Raw genomic sequence first — 22,974 nt, forward strand, 5'->3', positions numbered from 1 at the left:
TGAAATAAATACAATTTTTTAGTTACAGTTTTCACTTTAATAAAAATAAAGGAATGTTTTACCTCCATGAAAGCAGATGAGATTGACATTATTTAATTTTTATGGCTTCACTCAAACTCTGAGAGTACCACAGCTTTCATGAGTCCAGACTGAACAGTCCAGTACTATTCTTAAAGCACAAGGCACATGGAGCTGACGTGGGATTATAAACACAGGATCCTACAGTTGACATTCTATGCACTGTCATGCATACTTTTGTTGCTTTCTTTCCACTCTTGGCAGCGGCAACGTTGTTTTCAAGTACATAGTTACATTTTCAAACAGAATATATATCCTTTTGGTCTCATAGAGTATTTTTCTGACTTTGAAATATTCTGACTTCACTGTTTGATGATACACCACCACTCTTTGATGTCAGTGGCTTTTGGCAGGCACCTTACTTTGGAGCACCATTATTTTTTAGTGTGTTACCACTCTTTGGTGTACCATTACTTTTTAGTGTGTTACCACTCTTTGGTGTATCATTACTTTTTGGTGTACCATTACTTTTAGGTGTGTTACCACTCTTTGGTGTACCATTACTTTTTAGTGTGTTACCACTCTTTGGTGTACCATTACTTTTAGGTGTGTTACCACTCTTTGGTGTACCATTACTTTTTGGTGTGTTAGCACTCTTTGGTGTACCGTTACTTTTTGGTGTGTTACCACTCTTTGGTGTACCATTACTTTTTGGCGTGTTAGCACTCTTTGGTGTACCGCTACTTTTTGGTGTGTTACCACTCTTTGGCGTGCCTTCCCCGCCTTCAGTGATTATATTTCTGACACTGTTAACATGCTCCTCTTCATATGTGCAAACCTCTCCAAGCTTCCTCTCTTCCGTGCCATCACCTTTGCTGCCTTGCACACTTCTTGCACTATCCAGTGTTTCTACTTGCCCACTGCTTCCTTCTCCTTCCCGCTCTGTTGCCCCTTGCTTGCTGCCTATGCTACGAGTGCTTCTGGAGGAATGGCTTCTAGACTGCTGACTCTCTTGCAACCATTTTTTAACAACTGGACTTTTCCATTGGAATATTCCTCCATCAGAGCTGCCACTGATAATGTGACGATTATCTGGTGAGAATCGTACAGCGGTGATTACGCTGGCATGGCCAGTACCTATGTGAGTTGGTATGCCTTTGTGGTAGTTCCATACCTGGCAGAGAAAACATAATTAAATTCCAGGTACACAAGTAGTTACTATAGGATTCTGACGATGGTGTACAACACACTGATATGTTGGGATTTTGGACTTTATCCATCGTCCTGGTTTTTAAGATAACAAATAAAAACACGACGTTTCGGCAGATCTATCTATCCTGGTTCCACGCTTGTAAGTGTTTGCTACAATTTGTTATGAATATTTTTCTTATTAGCTCTCATGGACTTAGCCTGGTCTCAGGTGTTTATAATCTTCATGTTTTGTGACATTGGTTTGTCCAGTGATTGAGGCTAGCTCTTTCTAAGGGACCCAACTGAATAGGTGTTTTCCTTCACCTGAGGACGGAAACAGATCCAGTTTCCGAAACGTCGTGTTTTTATTTGTTATCTTAAAAACCAGGACGATGGATAAAGTCCAAAATCCCAACATATCAGTGTCCAGGTACACAGTTTTGTATAATGTATACAGTAGCTGTAGCTAACTATACGGTACAGCTAAATGTCCAGGAGAATTTAATGTGCCACTGTGGGAGGAATAAGAACATGGAAAAGAACCACTTGACTTGTTAAAAATGAAAGGATTCTATTTGATGGGGTGTTTTGACACCAACCTTACCTTCACATACTGATCATTTCCTCCTGTTAAGATATGCTCTCCATCTGTGGTGATTTCAATGGCATTAAGCCCACTGGAAGTAGAACCATCTATTTCCCTTATCAAAGAACCATCATAAACCTCCCAGTAACCAATTTTGCAGTCAGTTCCTGTGGTGACTACCTGAAGGTCACTCGGATGGTAGCAAACACCCATAAACTGAGTGTTGGCAAACAGGCTGTGCTTCCGTGTCAGTCTCCTGCAGAATGGAATAATCCAATAAAATAAGATGTCAAAGATAACAAGACTGGAAAGCATGTACTCCATAATACATATATACTACACAAGATTATTAATGGCATTCTTTCAAGTTTATTAAGCCTGATTAAAAATGGAAATAATGAAATGCAGATTAGCTAAAGTCTCCCATATCGAATTACAACAGAATCAGAGAAACAGTTTATGGGATGCATGGGCAATTCCATTTATGTTTCCATGTAAACAAGGCATTATTGAGGAAAAATAATGCTGAAAGTTGGAAATGTGCAAACACCTTTACTGAAAGTCTGTCATATGAAATTTTAAGATAGTTTTTGCAATGGCTTATGTGTCAAACTATGTCACACACAGACAGACGGACTTACATGATATCTACATAGAAAGCACCAAAAAGGAGATGAAGCTAAGGGAGAACATGATAAAATAAAAATGTTAATATTTGATAGGTGAGAATTCATTTTTGGTCTACTGTTCTAGTAATGGAAGGATATGTACAGAGATTCAAAGTTGGAAGGTGCCATAGCTTGGGTAGTTGGTTGCCAGTTTCACACTGCAGAGCTCTGGATTCAAACCCAGGTCACTTCAAGTGGGATTCATAGTGGACCAAGTGGTACTGCAGTAGATTTTCTCAAAGTATTTCAGTTTCCTCTGCCAATTATCATTCCACCACTGTTCCATATTCATCTTTCATCCAGGGATGATACACAATAGACCCATTCATGAGCCCAACAAGAGCTCAAATGAAGCTGTGGCAATGAAAATAAGGGATCTGGTTTGGGCGGTGCAATTCATGTGAAACTGACTGTAGATGCTGGCAAAGCTAAGTGCACAATAAAACCCCTTACACTATGTCCCATATTACGCATGTTCCATCTGAACTTGCGCTGATGGCTTCTGTGTCTGAGCTGGATATCCGGATACAGGACACCGGGCCTCTGTGTTCCTGCAGGATGCCTTCCAGCTTCTGGTATGTGGGTTTAATCTCCCAGACTCTCACCTGAATACAAATGCAATAAGGGAGCAATGTACGAGGGTAAGTCAATAAGTAAGTTACAAATGGATATAGAACTTGAACAAATAAGAGTACTGATTTGAAAAATCCTTTTATTTCTCAACATAATCTCCCTGTACATTGAGGCACTTGCCCCATCGTTTCACCAGCCCCTGAAAACCAGCAGCATAAAATTCTTTGGGCGGCTGTTGGAACCAGGTGTGTTCACATGGCATGGCCTATTTCGTAATGCATGACAGGTTAGGTTTTCACAAAGTCTGTTCACGATGGGTGTTGTGCATGCTGACCCCACAACACAAAATGCAAAGAATGGGTCTCCCATTATAGCATCTCAATAGCTACCACGATGAAGGATACGATATGATAGCCCAAATTGTCACAGGTGATGAGTCTTGGGTTCACCATTACCAGCCCGAGACAAAGCATGCATCAATGCAGTGGAAAATACCTGCGTCACCTGCCAAAAGTTTAGGGTGACACCATCCTCCAGAAAAGTGATGCTCACAGTCTTCTTGGATCAGGAAGGCATACTGCTCACCGCATTCCAGCCTCAAGGACAAACTGTAAATGCTGACTCCTACTGTAACATCCTCAGGAAACTTCGTAAGGCCATTCAACGGAAGCGTGCAACCTGTCATGCATTACGAAATAGGCCATGCCATGTGAACACACCTGGTTCCAACAGCCGCCCAAAGAATTTTATGCTGCTGGTTTTCAGGGGCTTGTGAAACGATGGGACAAGTGCCTCAGTGTACAGGGAGATTATGTTGAGAAATAAAAGCATTTTTCAAATCAGTACTCTTATTTGTTTAAGTTCTATATCCATTTGTAACTTACTTATTGACTTACCTATGTATGTTGGGTCTGAGGTTCTCACAGCAGCGACTGTGGAGAATGCTCTCTTGTGAGAGTAACGGCCATGTAATCCAGAGGAATCAGAGGAATCTTCAGGGAGATTCTACTGAAACACTGGTGAGCACTGAGAGCACTGAGTTATTCATGGCAGTGAATATTAAGATGCCAATCTTCTGGGAAGTGATACTATTTAGTCTGGTAGACAGGTACCTGATACCATGGAGCTTGGTTGACAGGTACCTGGCACCATATAGTGCGGCTGACAGGTACCCAACACCATGTAGTTTGGTTGACAAGTACCCAACACCATGTAGTTTGGTTGACAGGTACCTTACACTACATAGTCTATTAGACCAGTACCTGACACCATGTAGTCTGGTAGACAGGTACCTGACATCTAGTTTGATAGATGTATCTACCCAAATACACAGCATCATATCCCAGAAGATCGTGCTCTTCACAGTATCATTACAGCACTCCTATCATGTCACATAGGAATCAAGTAATTTCACAGAAATCCAATTTAGTTTCAACAGATACATTATCTAAGTATCTTGGAATCAGTTGCATGCAATAGTTTCATAAGAGCTCAGTGTTGTTGATAAACCAGTGACTATTTGGTTCACTTACTTGTCCTTCACCACCGCCACTGACAATGCGATGACCACCAGTTGTAATGGCTATTGCAGTTACTCCTTTACTATGTGCATTGTGAATCTCATATATGAGACGCCCAGTCTGAGGTGTGAACGCTCGGATCTCTCCGTCATTCCAACCTACACACACAAAGAAATTCTTGCAGTTAGTGAGTTTCACACAAGTGGTCACCTGACTATTGGAGTGTTCTGTCTCCATTACTGAGTGGGAATGAGATAATGCAATTCCTGATTCTCCATGTTGTGTTGCACTATCTCTACACACTTCCACAAGTTTACCTTACTTGCAAGTATGAGATTTTGAATGTGTTTTGTTCTGCGTCACATTTATACTGAAGTTGATTCACTAAATTCTAAACCAGTTCCCTAAAAACCATGCTGAAGGACATCATACACTTCAATACTCAAGCAATAAAGTGAATGTATCACATTCACTTGTTTCAAAGCAAATTAAATGTTATCTTCAGAAGCAGCATTGTGCATCAGCATAACTTGAAGCTCCAGATTCACATATTCTTTTATTCACAGTTTGACGATGATGATGCGAAGCCACTGACTCACTTTAGCACTGTCAAACTCTATCCAGCAAGCGTTACTACAGAAACATCAGTGGGTTCTGAGGTTCTCATGGCAATCATAATGAAGATTACTGTTTTCTGGGATACGATGCTATATAGTCTCATAGATGTGTACCGATGTTTCAGAGGAAGGGCTTCCTTGAAGATATTCCTCCGTTAGTCAGGGGATGCTTCGTTCAAATCTCAGCTAGGACAGCTACGATGACTGAGGTTCATGGTTTCTTCAGTCCCTCCAGGCGAATGTCAGTGAAATACCTCAATTACTCCATGACTGCTTCCTTCCAAATCTTTTACAATTAATCATTCATCCTAGAGTTTGATGCTATATAGTCTAGCTACTGAGTGTCATAAAATAACCCACAAAATAAAACAAATACTGTTACATCCCAGGAGACAATAATCTTCAGAGTGTTCTTCTTTGGCTTATAGAAGTGAATAGCAGTACTGCAGGCAAAGGCAAAATATGGACTCTGCCAGAAGGAAAATAACACATGAAACAGAGCTGTCTGGAGGCTCTGCATCCATTCAGCACCCTTTAGAAGAAACCACAATGGAAGAAGAAAATTTATATCTTTCTATCCAACTTTATAAATTCAATGCCCCTTAGTTAGTTAGTTATTTGGAGAGGGTGGGTTTCCCCATGCACCGCGACCAGTTTGATCTATTGTGCTTCCCTCTATGATAGTCTACCAGTCTCTATACCCTACTGATAAATGGTGCGTACCATCAGTCCCGCCAAGCAAGCGAGTTCGGCCACTTGCTTAGCGGTGTCTATAATGCTTCCCCCATCTATCAGAGGCCTTAGAGACTACTTTTGGGCGGGAAACGTCCTGGAATTTGGCTCAGTGATCCCCTTTGGGGATATGAGGTTCTTTTATGTGCCGTAAAGTTACAACATGGGACACACAGCTTAAAGTCCCTCCCAGAGGACTTGTTCCCTGAATTTTTCCGCCCTTAAAAATTCGACGACCTCCGCCGGGTATTTGAACCCGCGTACCACGAGTCGTGAGGTGGGAACGTTACCTCTAGACTATGGAGGCCGCTAATTCAATGCCAGAGTATGTTTACAAACCAAGTGTTATACTCACATGATTGTTTTTTACATTCTTTGACATCTCTTCTAGTGGTTTGTCTATAGGATCAACAGAAAGATGGTGCATTATGCTTTCCCATACTGCACCAGAATGTTTTTTTTCTAACTAATTAATTTTTAATTAGTAAGATTTAGGTTGAAAATACAAAGAATTGGAAAGGATTAAGAGAAGCTTCCAGGTTTCAAATTATGGCTGGATGTTAGGAACCTGATGACACAGCATATTATATAGTCAAACAAGTTCATTCTTTTGTTTTTTATTTTCATTCAGCTTTGTGTTTTGGCTGTGGCACTGTGCTACAAGCTGGAAGGTTGTGCGTTCAAATCCTGATGAGGTCATCGGATTTTTCAATTGGCTTAATCTTTCCAGCCACATTATGGCCCGAGGGTCAACTCAGCCTCTAACAGAAACGAGTACCAGGAATCTTCCAGGGGGTAAAGGGCGGCTGGCTGGCGCATAAGGCTGACAACCTCACAGCCATCTATGAGCTGACTATATAGAAAATGTTGCAGCCTCAACATCTCACAACCCTATGTGCCTCCACAGCCTGTTACAGGGATAGCTTTATCTTTTTTTTTTTTTAACATGTTTCATTCTGATTGGCCTTCTCAGGTTGATGGCACATTCATATTCGCTCAACTGTTTCTTCTATCCACTGACCAATGTCTACATTAAATTTAAAATTGATGGTTATATGAGGTATTTCTTAGAAACTTGTCAGTGGTTAAGACATCATAAGTGAAGACCAGAAAGGAAACATGTTGACCATTTGAAATTTTGTTATAGGTTGTTGTGTCAAGTATGTCACTTGGTATTATTTTTTTTGCACTTATCATTGCTAAAACTGTTTTTTTTTTTTAGATTCCTAAGTTTTTGCTGTTTTTGAAAGTTGCTGCAGTTTGCAATATAACGTTGGAAATGTTGTCTGACATGGCAGTACTGCATATGTATCAGAGTTCCTCTTACGTATGTGTGCTGAATTTCACTGTTCTGTCACTGTCCGATTTTCATTGTTTGTGATGGGATTCACTATAATTTGGTGTGTAATATTTTTTTTCTCTTCTTGATTGTTTTTGTCTGTTATGGAATGGTGAATGTTTGTTGTTCCCCTTGTTCATTCTAGATGCTGTCACTGAGGAAGTTTGTGTGTGATTGGCTTTTCTTCTCCCCTCTGAACAGAATATCCAGTGCACACTTACCACTTATAATGGATTTTCCATCACATGTAAATTGTATCCCAGTGCATGTGAAATTAGCAACCGTGATGCGGAGCAGCTCCAACGAAGTTTCAGTGCTCCAGACTCTAATATCATCCTTACTACAAGTGGCAAACACCTCTGAATATTCACTGCGAACAGAAAACAAGATCTTGACATACAAAATAAAATATATAATGAAGTTTCTTGATAAATATGTAAATACTTCTTGCATGTAATAGCCAGAACCTTCATTATGTATATTGCAGGGGTAAAGTATTGTGTGAGGTCTGTAAAGGGAGATTATGTTTCCAATAAGGGCCACCTGAAATGCACACGGTTTATACCCATGCTTAACCAGGGCTGTAGTCAAGTCAAGGCGGTACCCTGATGCATTTTTAATGCTGGAGTACTACCCTGCCACATTTTTTAAAGACAGTGATGAGCAACATTAAGTTGTTATAGCTTGTTTACTTTCTGAGCCTCAGCCCTTTAAGTATGTGCATTTCATAAACTTACAATCATTCATTTCTGCATTTGAAAGTGTAAAGCTACAATTACATGCTGGGAAAGGCTTCATATCATGAATTACGCTCATTTCTTTATCCTGGAACTGCATAGCAGACTGTCCTGGCATTTCTATACCTACGCCCCTGCATTTAACATTTTTATCTCTGAATTATTAGCACCAAGCCATATTTCCTCTGCTAAATTATTTTTTCAGTTTTCTTTGCACATGGGAATTAAGAAAAATTGAGCAGAAATTAAGCTAATGTGTACTGACTCTTACTTTTTTAGAATACTTGTTGATGCCATTTTTATTATCGCTGTGCCAGCCAGGGTCAAGTGATATACTGTTCAAAATCATATGAGTTGACTCCAATGACCATGCTCCTGGCTTGGACTCACGAGAAGCCTGATTCAAATCTCAGTGAGGACAATGAGTAGTCTGATTGAAGATTTTCATGGTTTTCATTTTATAAAACGCAAAAGTTCATTACCATGTTCACAAAAGCCTGCCACTGGGTTCTGTGGTAGATGAATCCAATCCAGACCCTCCCATACTATTTCTTTAAGATCCATCTTACCACCAGTGTCCCCATTTTCCTAGAGATGTCCCTTCCTTCAGGTGTTCTAACAGAAATTTTGTATGAGTCTGTGATCACCCCCATATCTGCTACATTCTCTGCTCATCTGATCACGCTATGAAAGAAGAGTACGGTGCTCCTGGTTGTATGTTATGCAGTTTGCACAGTATCACCTCCATTTTCAGGCTTGACAAAGAAGCCAAGAAAGATCTGAGGTTCTTACAGCAGTGGGCATGAAGAGCAGTCTTCTGGGATATAACACTATGCAGTCTGTTGAAAGTCAATCGATGTTTCAGAGGAACATATCGCCTCCATCTTCAGGGTCCAAGAATAATATGGTCTGCCCCAAAATATCAGTTGACTTTCAATGGACTGCATGGCATTATATTCGAGAAGACATATCCCTTCAAGCCAGGGGGAAAATAACAGCAGAATCACACAGCAAGCTGACCAGGTTTTCTCAGAAAGATACAGCACTACAATACAAAACACTGTACTTTTCATAGTCACCAGCTTAAAAATATCAATTCTAACTTTCTAAATGCTAAAAGTTAAGAAGATCTTCATTATGCAATTTTCTCCATTTTGCTATCACTTCCTCCACACAGTTACCAGTTTAACCCTTTAAAGCCCAGTGGTTGCTATATGTACCACCTGCTTGAACATACAAAAACTCTGCATTCAGCCCACAACTGTATTTGTATGTTCTGTATGGTTCTCACAATAAACAGCGACATTTTCTCTACACAGTATTAATGGGTTGGTCTCTGTAGTGAAGGTGTAATGTGTTTCCTGTGATGTACAGATGTGATTCTTATATAGTATTTAGAAGAAACTCAGTCTTTAAAGGGTTAAGCACCAAAGATGATAAACAGTTCATCACAACTGTTCAGTTTCTCTCTCATCCATGTATCATAGCCCAGTCTTCACTGAAGTGTCAGTACTTACTGTGGGAAAGCAATATCATGGATGGCATGCTTGTGGCATGTTACATGTAGCTTCACCTCAAATGTCTCTACATCAATGGTGAAGATTTCACTCAACATGGTACCCACAAAAATTGTCATATGCAGCATTTGCAGTGAAGTTGGCGCAGAATTTACAGTAGTAGATTTTAGCTGTATAACAAACAAGAAAAGTGCCTCACTGATTTATAAAGTAACCTTTTCAGCTCATGAGTACATGAGTGAGTTGGCATTTGCATTTGGTAACACAGCATTCATCGCTTGCCTAAATATGGTAACACTAATACATAACACTGCACTAAAAAATAAACGTTATCCCTGGTCTAGGGGGACCTGTGAAGATAAAGCTGCATCTTTCTTTAACCTTTGCATTAGGTGAAGGAGAATGGCTACCTCCAGGCTCCAGCTGCAAGACAGGATACCTTCTATAGGTTCTGATGATGGTACAGAACATGTCCTGGAAACTGAATATGTTTCCATCATTTGGTGAAAAGGGGAACTACCAACTTAGATGGGGCCATTTTAAGTCACTGATGTCAATCATTGGATCATTTCAGTCTCTGAAATGTAGTGTCCTAATCAGAATACTGAAGGAAGGACAATGTCTAGAAATCCTACATGACATGCTGTAACTGTACTTCCCATGCTTAACATTCTTTAACTATGGCAACGACAAGTCCACTTATTGTCCCACAAGAATGAGAGGCATATATTGACCATCTAATTCTCATTCGATACAATCCTCCTTAAGCTTGTAGCGACAAGGGTGGTCATGGAGACAGGATCATATGCTTCATTTGAGGCTGGTATCCTCTCCATGGCACCACCATTGTCATTAGTATCATCAGTTTACTTTAAGTATTATCTTCCGTCATGCTAGGCAGGTATTTTGGGGAATCAGTCTCTGATTTGATGCTCAGCAAAACCTACTTGCGCTTATACCTTGAAACCTGAAGAGAAAGTTTAAGATAAACATCTCCTCATCAAACGAAATGCGGGACAGCATCCCAGCATGGCCCTTGGCTGTCTCCTTTTTCTGTTCATGACTATTTAGGGCCTGATAACTGGAAGAACTACCTAAATATTATGAAAGAAGTCTCACCTGGGGGGAGAGAAAAGTGAAGAACAGTTTAAGTCAGAAAAGTTATGCAGTCAGTTATAGAGGAGTGACAAGTTAGTTGCAGTTGGAGACATTTACAGTGAGTAGTGAGTGGGCAGTGAGATTTGAGTTCTTTAATGGGAGTTAAAACAATATTAACGATGGAGGTGTAATCGGTGAAGTGCAAGCTTAAAGGAGAGTTAGTATAACATACCAATAGTCTCTGTATTCATCATTTAACTAAATGCTAGAAATACATGGTGTTATGTTCTGGTGATCCTGTGATTCATAACTCCTGAAGTGTGTTCCCATCCCAGTCACTGAAGCACCCGTACCCCTGAGACAAGTATCTCATATCTACTAATAATTGTGGAAAATATATTATCAACACTGCTGGCAGCTACGCATCACCCAGAGGCTGATATCTTCTTTGGGACGGCTGCTGTAAGGGCGAGTAAAGTGCTTTGGATAGGAGGCAAAGCAGTTCCAAAAGTTTGTCTCTATATGATGGCATAGCATGAAATACTGTCCTGCCAAAAGTCAAACCCCTGTTATGCAGTCTACTGTGGTCATTTTGGTTACTGGACTATCCCAGCTGCTCATACCAAACATTTCTAATTTAGTGCCACAATGTCCCAATTCAGACACAGACCCTGTGTTACAGAGGTTTTTGGCATTCTTAATGGGATAAGTGGGCAAATTCATCAGACACTTCATCGGATTATAGCAAAGCCACAAGCGGCCTCTGTAATCTAGGGGTAACGTTCCCACCTAACTCAAGGTACACGGGTTCAAACCAGGCGGAGGTCGTGGAATTTTTAAGGGCAGAAAAATTCAGGGAACAAGTCCTCCGGGAGGGACCTTAAGCCGTGGGTCCCATGTTATAGATTTACGGCACGTAAAAGATCCTCATGTCTCTAGGAGACCTCTGAGCAAAGTTAGGCAAGTTTCCCACCCAAGTAGTTTCCAATGCCTCTGGTAGATGGGAGAAGTATCGAGGTACCAGGGGCCGACCTTGTTGGCTGAACGGGGCTGATAGCACGCACCAGTACCTGTAGGGTATGGCGACTGGTAGAATATCAAAGGGGGACGTACAATAGACTATTAGTCGCGGTTCGTGGGGAAACCCACCCCCTCCAATAATAATAATAGCAAAGCCACTCTTATAAAAAAAAAGAATACAGAAAAATGTGGGCAGACATCAATGTCTGTTCTGGGATATGAATCTATGTGCAGCCTATGACTGTGTTACACCACAGACTGACATCAAACAGCCATCCACAATTCAAGACTGAAACCGCCTTCCACTTCAGAAATTTTCTTTATGTTGTTTGCACATTGCATTCTCCATGCATTTGATCTGTTACTGACCTCCTCACCATATATGCTCACCAATGAAACGTACTGTGGCATATTTTCAAAAGGCAAGAACTGTGAAGCCAGCAGAGACAGCCTTTACTAGGGCACAGCTCTGCAAACACACCTGTTGCTAGGCAACAGATTCGTAACACGTAACAATGGAGTAACTGCAAAACAGTGATTTTGAAGAGGCATGTGACAGCATTAGGTATGGTATGGGTATAAATAGGAATTTAATTGCAATGAAGTAATTTTTAACAATTTTAATTCTATTTTTACACAGTTACAAGTTGACCTGACTTGGAATATAAATTTGCAAAGTGATTATTATTTACAGTTTCAGTGGTTTTCTGCATGAATGTGTATGTGAAATTCACCTAATGATGGTCAGTTCAATAGAGCTGACTGTGTCTTGTGGAATGAGGTTTCTGTGATGGTATAGCATGATTGTCTACTAGCTTCACAAACAAGATACAAAATTATAAAATTATATAGATAATGACTTCTGTTTTACTCACTACCAATAACTGCGGAAGAGACGGCATTTTGACCTTGCGGAGAACGCTGGGTGCTGGTAATGTAGTGTTAACCAGTTCCTTCACTAGTTCAATAGTTCCATCCCCACCTCCAACAATAATTTGGCATTTTGTATTAGTAGACCATAGATGGAGGGCAGTTACGCCTGGAACAAATATTCAGAAACATTAGTGTTTACAAGAAAACATAGAATGCCCAAGTGCATTCTTCATTCTTAGCTGATAATTCAATAACCTTCTGTTTACTGCATGTTTTCTTCAAGAAGTTTCTTTTGTTGCATTACATCTTCAGATTTGCAGCATAACATTAAATCTAGACTACATACATACATACAAAAAAATTAAAACATGGGTGCCACTGGAGATGGGGGTGCCAGGGGGAAGAGGGCACAAGGCATCTCCTCCCTTTTCCTGAGTCTGAAGTTAAAACAAATGAAGAAAATAAGGTAATATGCCATATGTAATAATAAAAATTGGAAAATAAAATAAAATGTTCTTCTGTCCTGAATAGAGTAGGACGATTAGCAAAATAATCCTTAATGTCTTGAACATTAGCTTTTAAGATTAAAACTTATTTCTTTTTAATTTGGTAATTTCACACCATGACATCTCATTTATGGATACATTAACGTGAGATGTTGAAAATACATAAATATAAATTTCACGTCCATATGTTTCATAACAGAGACCTAAGAGAGAACACCCAACAGTATTATGAAATTAACCCTTATATTTGTCAATATGTATGGTACCCATCTCTGTTACAATGATGAGTTCCTGAACACAATTTGAATCCTAGTTCCAAATGTTTTTTGATTACATGGGTAAATTTCAATTTCATATTTTGAGTGTTATTCCTTCTTTAAAATTTTAGCTGCTGTTTATTGTGACGCTCACAAGGAAACAGGCCACATCCTGGGAAAAGAATGGGTATGTTTTGTATTTCATAATATAACAACAGTATTGTATACAGTGAGTATAGACATGATAAATCTAGTCCTCTACTTAACTGTCTAACACCAAGGGACAGAATACTTGCTGAGAAACTGACAGTCACTCAGCTACTTAAGAAATTCCATCCTTTGTGAAACCTGAAGATGCATTATTATATTTACTGGAGCCTACCACTGGATCATCTTATGAACCAATTAGTACTTCCCAGAACAACTATAACTGTGCCATCATTATCTCTTCTTTCCCCACTGACATCTGATTGCAATGTCTTGATTTTCCCCCAATGCATCTAGCTTGAACCATCTTGCAGAACTGTCACTGAACAAACTGGCTCAAGCAGTAACACTCCTCTCTTGCATTTGGAAGATGGTGGTTCAAATCTCAATGAGGACAGCAAGTATTCTCCATGAGCGTTTCAGGGCATCTTTCAGTCCCTCAAGATTAGTACCAAGAATATAACTTCAAATTATGTAATGATTGCTTCCTTCCACATCTTTTCAAATTCAGCATTCACTATTATCCATTCTGCGCTACAGAGTCTGAGTTAATGCTGATATCATCAGATAAACTATACAAATAAATAAATATTAATGAAGTCAGAATACCTTAAGGCTGATACATTACTTAAAATGAGCACAGCAGATAAATCAAAGTGTCTGTTAAAGTAACAACACAAACTCACCCTGACTGTACCTGGCAGGCTCTTCTCCTGCCAACAATTTCTTCCTTCCAACATATTTTCCAAAACAACCAAGGAGAACTGGATTTGTAACTGGATCCAAGATATTAACATCAGAATCATAGTTAAGCTTAACTTTCACAACATCTCCTGTTGTTGTACCACAATAAGCAAACATATCCATTTCATCAATCTGAAAGAGAAACAAATTGCTTATATCAGTGGTTTTCAATGGGGACCACGCAGTATTTTGGATGGGCCATGGAAACTCTTAAGTGGGCCACGAAAATTTCACTTATAAAATAAAATTATTAATAATATAAAATGAAATGAAAATGCAAAATGGTTGGTACATATACATAACTCAACATCCATGTTTTTGTGTGCCTTACTTAGAAGGGACAGAACCTATTGTACTTAAACCACAAACTTAGATCTGGGAATTCCAAATACTGGTGAACAGGTACTCACCTTCTTGGAGCAGGTATAGCCCTAACAAAATGGTTAACTAGAAAAATGATCCTTCATCTTCTTAAATATCTCCCACTCCTCTCATAAGTTTTACAACCACCTTTTCAGAAAATTTCAGGTGTTCTTCAATTCAGTATTCAGAGTATTTTGAAGAAGACATTTTCTGGGCAAGTTCTATTATTGTGGCAGTTCACTACTTTGGAGATAAGATACAAACTCCAGCTACTATTTTCTGACAACTAAGCACTACATTTCATAATAACTCGAACTTTCATTACAAACAAATTATTAGCTTTCAATAGAACTTGAATAGTCTCCTCTACAAAAGAAAAATGTTGTGAATTAATTACAGCAGTTTTGTATTTATTTTAAGAAGAATGGCTTCAAAAGTAGTTTTTATGAAAATTGACTTCCAACATTTTTCACATCTTTAAACAATTCAGAAAATGGGCAGTCATAAATTTTAAAAATTCAACTGGCAAAAATTGTTTGTTCCCATGGACCACTTTGCTTGGTTTATATTCAAAGTTATAGCTACACTTTCATATAGATATCCAGGAAAGTATATATATTTTATATTTCTTATTATTAAACAAAATTGGGGTGGGGGGGCATAGAAGTGAATGAAATTCAGAAGTGGGCCACAAGCAAGAAAAGTTTGAGAACCACTGGCTTACATCACCAGATGTCTCCTGACATTTATACTGTGTCTAAAACATCTTTGAGGTTGCATCATCATCAGATAATGGCATAGAACATTATGCCATCATTAGAGAGTTACTGTATTCTGTTTTAAATGTATGCTCATGAAGTCTCCATACCAGACACCTCTTTGAGCATGCAGGACTTATCTTCTGTAAGGTTGCCTTTTGAAGGTATGATGTACCACCAGGGATGTTTTAGACAGACAATAACTCTTTGTTTCATATATGTCATATGTTATCAGCAGCCAACAAAATTAAATCCCCATTTAACCTTCTAATAATGCAAGGGAGAGTCAGTAAATAGATCACAAATAGAAGTAAAACAGCTATAATGGATATAATAGGTTTTCTATGTGTATCACTAGGTAGCAGCACAGTCCAGCTTCATGAGAGCATGTTCAGAGGCTGGTTTCAATAGCCAAAATGGCGACCATGCTTGAGGGTATACTACCAATGAGCAGCGTTCCATTCTGCGTTTTTTGTGGGCAAAAGGACTCAATGCAGAGGATATTCATAAAGAAATGTTTCCTGTTAATGGTGAGAAGTGTTTGTCATATAAATTGGTTCGCAACTGGGTCAAGAAATTCTCTCAAGGACCTTCAAAATTTGCAGATCATGCCTGACCAGGTTGCCTTGTTGAGATTTTGACAGGAACAACTGCGCAGAGGGTGGGAGAGTTAATTTGAGCTGACAGGAGGATAACAATATATAGCGTAGTAACCGTACTGTGATGTTTCCATGGTTTAGCATACAGCATAATGCATGATTGTTAGAAGTTTTGGAAAGTGTGCACATGGTGGGTGCTGCCCAGAGAACTGAAATATTAAAAAAAAAAAAAAAAAAAATTAACCAAGTGGTTCTGTCCTAGCAATATCTCCTATGGTATGCAGATGAGGGAGAAGATATGCTTAACAGATTTGTTATTGGGGACAAATCATGGGTGCATCACTACCAACCTGAATCAAAGCATGATTCAATGCAATGGAAACATCCACGTTCACCTTCTACCACAATGTTTAGGGTTATGCCATCAGCTGGGAATGTTATGGGATTCTCAAGGACTACTGTTAGCTGATTTTCAGAAGTGTGGTGAAAATGTGAGTTCTGCATTGTACTGTGAAGTTCTGTTCAAGCTTTAGGATGGAACTCACAGAAAACGTCCAGGTCCACTGGCAAGAGGGGTACTGTTTCATCATGATAATGCCAGATCTCATACAGTCTGAGTAACCCAGGAGAGTAGTTACTATAGGATTCTGACGATGGTGTATAACACACTGATATGTTTTTTTTGTGACATTGGTTTGTCCAGTGATTGAGGCTAGCTCTTTCTAAGGGACCCAACTGAATAGGTGTTTTCCTTCACCTGAGGACGGAAACAGATCCAGTTTCCGAAACGTCGTGTTTTTATTTATCTTAAAAACCAGGACGATGGATAAAGTCCAAAATCCCAACATATCAACCCAGTAGAGATTTCAAGAACTACAATGGGAACTTTTGAACATCTGCCTTACAGCCTGGACTTGGCTTCTAGTGACTTCCATCTGTTTGGTCCACTAAAAACCCCCTCAGTGACAAATGTTTCGGGGATGATGAAGTTGAAACGGAGGTGAAGAAGTGGCTGAGACAACAGTAAAAAGACTTTATGCTGTGGGTTTTGATGCACAAGTAAAGCAATGGGACAAGTGTATGTATGTTGATTGAGGATATATTGAGAAACAACTTTTTTTTTAGATTTGAATATCACATATTTTATGCTTTATATCCATTTGTGACCTATTTACTGACTCTCCCTCATATATATAATGCAGCTACTTGTACACAAACACACTCACAAACATAAATGAACACTTAGTATCAATTAGTTCCACAGTCTCGCATGCAACACTAATGTTCTGTAAAACTAATTAAAAGTTATTCACTTTAAAGTTTTATACTACAAGTTTTGACCAATGCGATCATCATCAGATTTTAAAAATTATGGATGGGGATGCTGCTATCTTCTGTATCATTGCTTAGGTTGTTAATATATAGACCCCCTCAATGCGCATGTGTGTTTGAGCCATTGGGTTGTTTTCCTTCCTGTTGTGTTATGTTGCATATCTTGTTTCCCAATACCTGACGATGACCACATTGATCAAAACATGTAGTATAAAACTTTAAAGCAATAGCTTTTAATTAGTTTTACAGAACATTAGTGTTGCATGTAAGACTGTGGAACTAACTGATAATAAGTGAGAAGTGCAACAGGATGCTATAATTTAATATTATAAATGTATAGATGCACATATGTCCTGTCTGTCTGTCTGTCTGTCCATATGAAACAATCCGAGAAATTTTGAAAGGATTCTCAGGAAATATGACACTTGGAAGTTTTACTAAGACATGACAACTCCTACTGGTTGAGCTTAATATCTGTCATCAGTAACAGACACGTCACATGAAAGCCTATATGCATTTCTGCATACATTTCAAGCATAACTTGCAAAATATTTCTCTGAGCAAAAAAAAGTTTTGAATATGAGTTGTGAGCAAGAATGCCCAACTCACTTCTCCCATAAGTGTTACAGTTCTGTTTTAATCAAACAAACGACAGTTAAGACATCAGGGTTGTTACACTGGGTGTACACATCTTACCTAACTTATTTTCGAAGACTTCGGTGCTAGAAATGATTTTATAGGCTTGATAAATTTTATAAGTAACATGTGTATATGTTATGAACATAAATGCCTTAAGTTATGGATGTTCTTGCTGAAAAGACGTTGCTGCCAGAAAGCTTAAGCTTACCTCATCTTTGCAGAGGGACAAGCCTGAGAACCTAGAAAATAGTCCCAACAATTACAAACATTGATTCATCACACGTGAGGCATGAAGATATTCAGGAGACATGTGCGCGGTAAGGCTAGTCTTGAATTCAAGACTTGTAACATTCAAGTCCAGCACTTGTGAAATGTGAACAGCTTCCATTCATCATGCAGATACATTACCACTATACAGATAATATGCCTCTTAATGAGTCCAAATTTAACATCCACTGTCTCTAGCTGTCTTCTGTCAGGAATGACTTTCCACAGTCTCAACGTGCCTTCTCCCCCAGTGATGAAACAGTGTCCACGTAGGTTTGTGCGGCAGAGTAAGACTGCACTGCCTGATGTCCCGCAATTTGCCACGGCACCTGGAAACACATCCAGATGAGAGAGCATTTCAAAGTGTCACTTGCACTGTATTCACACACATAAATTACATTTTGTGCATTGTAGGTGATTTAATGATGTTGTCAATATCTAGACTGATGTAGAAGGTATCCCTGTAAGAGGCCATGGTGGCCAATAGGATTGTGAGATGATGAGGCTCCCACATTTTCTAGACAATCAGCTCACAGATGGGGGTGAGGTTGTCAGTCTTACATGCTGGCCACCCTTTAGCCCCAGGAAGATTTCTGATGCTCATTTCTGTTAGAGACTGAGTCGACCCCAAGGTCATAGTGTAGTTGGAAGGATTAGGTCAATTGAAATATCCAATGACTTAATTGGAAATCGAACCCACAACCTTCTGGCTTGTAGCATAGTGCCTCAACCAACTACGCTATGGAGGACATTGATAAGATGGATAAGAGAAATGCAGGAAGGGGTGTAATGGACTGGATTCATATGGCTCAGGATAGGGACCAGTGACAGGCTCTTTTGAACAAGGCAAGAACTTCAGGTTCCATAAGAATGTTGGGAAATTCTTGAATAGCTGAGAGACTGGTGCCTTTTCAAGAAGGGCTTGGATCCATGCAGTTAGCTAGTTAGTCAATATCTAGACCATATATTGCTGAATGGTAGGATACTGAACAAATGATTAATTGGAAAGGATTTTGAAGGCTGTGGTTGTGGTATAATCAAGGTAATACCCAAGCATATGCCTGGAGGGACTAAGGAAAACACAAGAAACCTTCCTCATGATAGCAAGTGGCCCAGCTGCAATTTGAACTGAGTAACTCCCAAACAAAACTCTAGAGCATTACCACTAACTAACCCCCTCAGTACATCACATTCTGGAGAACACTAACACTGTCAGTTGATACATACCACACACAGCTTCTCCTTTTTCAACATTCCACACAATAATATTGCTATCATCACGACCACCCAGAGATATGAGATGTTTACTGTCACATGTGAAGGTGACTGACTCCACACGAACCTTGTGGATATCATACTTAGACAAAATCTGACTGGTTTCAAAGCTCCACAAGATAACAAGTGCCTGAAACAAGACAACATCTGAGTCCATTCATGGCTGGCCAGAGTGCACTCTGTGTCAAAACTGTAAACTTGTTGAACAAATATCACACTCAGGTGATTAGCACTCCCGCTTTGTATTCAACAGTCCTGGGTTCAAATCTCAACCTAGAGGCTCTCTATCTTGACTAAAATTTTCTTGGCTTTCCTCAGTCCCTCCATGCAAATGCTGGGATAGTTACCTTAAATAACAGGCCAGAAGTGGACGCAGTACAAGGGACTTAGTCCCACCCCACTAGCAATAAAAAAAATACCTTAAATACGATCATGAACACTTTCTTTGACATCCGTTCCAATTTATTATCACCCTCTCATTCAATTCTATGTAATCTGAGCAACTGAAAGCACTGTTAAGTGAACCAAGGGTAAACGTAATGGAAATTACTGTCGTCCAGACTGTGGTACTGTGTAGTCAGCTAATGTTTACCAGCGTCTCTGAGGACTGTACTGATTAAGAGCTCATTCTACACATTTGTGAATATTACACTGTATCACATCCCAGAAGACAGTAATTTGAACATTCACCATCATGAGAGCTTCAAATCTTACATGTATATCTATTCGTGTTGTACCCATAGATTTTCTCAGAACGAGATCATACATTTACATATACAAAATTATTTTATGGGGCTCTGCCGTCATGTTGCTTCATATTTGTCCACCACCATTTCTTTCATAGCCATCAGAATTAATTAATTACTAATCATTCTGTTATTTTAAACTATATATTCTCAGCTATTGATTTGTACATAATATGCTTGGTCTGATTGTTGTATCTTAGCATCCTGTTGTAGTTTGTATTAAAATTTATTTTCAGTCATTTACCATCCACCGTCTAACAATAACAAGATTCAAAATCCAATCCTTTTAAAATTCATCACTGCACCCTTGATAGGCAACAGGCATACCATGAAAGACAATATGTGTGCAATAGAAGGAGGAACTAAATTGACTTCATTTAAAAACATTGCAAATATGAGCATACCGATCGCTGTGGCACAGAAGGCATAGCAATCCCCTTAACTTCCAACTACCTTATGATTTTTTTAGTCACTGTTTACATTCCCTACAGAACAGACAATACTTTGTAAGATGAGGCAGCGACTAACTAATTAACATTAATATTACTACATCTACATCATGAGCCTCCCATAACAGTTTTTATACACAAAATATAGAATACTCTAATTTGTTCATGGGAACGAAACAAAATCACAAAAAAAATGACTAACTAGATGATGTAAAGCATCAACCGAAGAATTTTATTCTTGTTTTATATAATCTAATTTATTGTATTTTTATGTCAAGTATTTTAATATAATTAATATTATTGTATCCAATTTTATTAATACTGCAGTTCAGTGGCGTATATATATGTTAGCCATGTATTTGCCTGATGATGGCTATTAATAGCCAAAACATATAGCAGAGCCAAAACCAGGCACTAACTTTGATATAGTTGTGTTGTGACAGTCTTAATAAAGAAGTTATGTACCTTATTTAGTATTGTTGCATGGTGGACATTAAACAACTGAAAATAAATGTTGGGTCTGAGGCAGCAATGACTGTGAAGAGTAATCTTCTGGGATGTGACACCCTGCAGGCCAGTAGAACTTTGCTGATGTTTCAGAGGAAAATAATCCCTCCATCTTCAGGGCTACAGAGTAAGTAATCAGCAAGGAGGAAACAAGCAGAGCTTGCTTGGCTTACTCTATAGCCCTGAAGATCAAGCCAGTATGTTCTTTCAAATGTTACTGAACTTTTAACTAGGCTACAGGGTGCCACATAAATTTGCACATGCAATATATGAATATCGGTAAGGTATGTGAAATGACAGGGGATTAATTCAGATAGGAATCGAATTATCCCTGAATTCAATAATGCACCACACCATGAATACATATGGAAAATGGAGAGAACCTTGTAAGGACACATAATTTTGCCGATTCTCCCATCTGAATAAAACATCTACCAAGACATTTCTGTTCAAACCTACGAAAAATTGGATTCACGTTTCTTTTCATAAAAATTGGCCTTGGCAACCAGGCAAACAGGTCACCCAAACACTAATCCTATAAACACCTGAGACCAGGATAAGTCCATGAGAGCTAACAGGAAAAATACACTAAAATTGTTCCAAGCATGCAGATGCGTGAAACCATGGTAGATTACTTAGTTACTCATGGAGCTCAGCTCCTCTTGAGGAGCGGCCAATTCTGCAGCTACTCAAGAAGGAACCATGCTAGATAGGAGGTAGGAATTTCAGTTAATGGGCGCGATTTACTCCATTGATGACGCTAGTAGTACACACTATTAGTTTTCACGAGTTCTCCTTTCTATTCCATGCTTTCGAGTTCATGGACTTGGTTATTAGTTTTATTTCATGGCATAAATTTCTACCTCCCTATCTACCATGGTTTCACGCATCTGGGTGCTTGGAACAATTTTTAGTGTACATTTTTCCTGGTAACTCTCATGGACTTAGCCTGGTCTCAGGTGTTTATAGCATTAGTGTTTTGCTCTTTTTTGTTTGCCTAGTAATTTAGGCTTCTTTTTAAGAAGGGGAATGTCTGAGTAGATGTTTCCCTTGGTCATGAATGCAACTATTCATTGACTGAAGCTAATTTTTTATTAAGGAAACATCACAGTAGGTGTTTCTCTTAGAACTACATTCATTGACTGCAGCTATTTAGGCTTCTTTTTAAGAAGGGGAACTTCTGAGTAGACGTTTCCCTTGGTCATGAATGCAACTATTCATTGACTGAAGCTAATTTTTTATTAAGGAAACATCACAGTAGGTGTTTCTCTTAGAACTACATTCATTGACTGCAGCTAATTTTTATAGCATCAGTGTTTTGTTCTGCTCGCCTAGTAACTAAGGTTCGTTTTTAAGAAGGGAAACTTCTGAATAGACGTTTTCCTTAGTCGTGAATGGAAATATATTCATTGACTGATGCTATTTTTTTATTAAGAGAAACATCCCAATAGGTTTAAGGTCTTTCATTCTGGTCCGTCACACTAACAAATTAACAATCAAGTTCCTTCCGTCAAATGTGACACTTTTTTAAGTTTTCCACCTCGTCACCACCTGCCTTACATGTTTCGGCTCACCACGGAGCCATCATCAGAGGCATTTATAGTAGAAAAAGAAATCACCAACACACAAAACTTCACTTTGTCAAAGATAACCACGTTCCAGTTAATTAAAATAATTACAAATAGTTAAAAAGTTAGTGAACCGATACTCTGGGTAATTTTAACTATTTGTAATTATTTTAATTAACTGGAACGTGGTTATCTTTGACAAAGTGAAGTTTTGTGTGTTGGTGATTTCTTTTTCTACTATAAATGCCTCTGATGATGGCTCCGTGGT

At 38.9% G+C, this 22,974-nt stretch overlaps 1 protein-coding gene across 1 annotated transcript in view; it reads right to left on the bottom strand.

The window, feature by feature from the left end:
* Positions 1 to 5: 5 nt before the first annotated feature.
* The window catches only part of LOC111873429 (cilia- and flagella-associated protein 52), a 27,467-nt gene continuing 4,498 nt past the window's right edge, over positions 6 to 22,974 (bottom strand). The window contains exons 3-12 of the mRNA XM_023868154.2: positions 19,389 to 19,566; positions 18,303 to 18,490; positions 14,146 to 14,335; positions 12,492 to 12,655; positions 9,499 to 9,668; positions 7,466 to 7,614; positions 4,569 to 4,714; positions 2,917 to 3,068; positions 1,814 to 2,051; positions 6 to 1,192 (exon numbers count right to left, since the gene is read on the bottom strand). Coding sequence (XP_023723922.1) covers positions 437 to 1,192; positions 1,814 to 2,051; positions 2,917 to 3,068; positions 4,569 to 4,714; positions 7,466 to 7,614; positions 9,499 to 9,668; positions 12,492 to 12,655; positions 14,146 to 14,335; positions 18,303 to 18,490; positions 19,389 to 19,566 — 2,331 coding nt within the window. The 3' untranslated portion in view covers positions 6 to 436. The remainder of the gene's footprint in view (positions 1,193 to 1,813; positions 2,052 to 2,916; positions 3,069 to 4,568; positions 4,715 to 7,465; positions 7,615 to 9,498; positions 9,669 to 12,491; positions 12,656 to 14,145; positions 14,336 to 18,302; positions 18,491 to 19,388; positions 19,567 to 22,974) is intronic.

Source organism: Cryptotermes secundus, unplaced genomic scaffold (genome assembly GCF_002891405.2).
Source record: "Cryptotermes secundus unplaced genomic scaffold, Csec_1.0 scaffold276, whole genome shotgun sequence".
NCBI classification, from domain to species: domain Eukaryota; kingdom Metazoa; phylum Arthropoda; class Insecta; order Blattodea; family Kalotermitidae; genus Cryptotermes; species Cryptotermes secundus.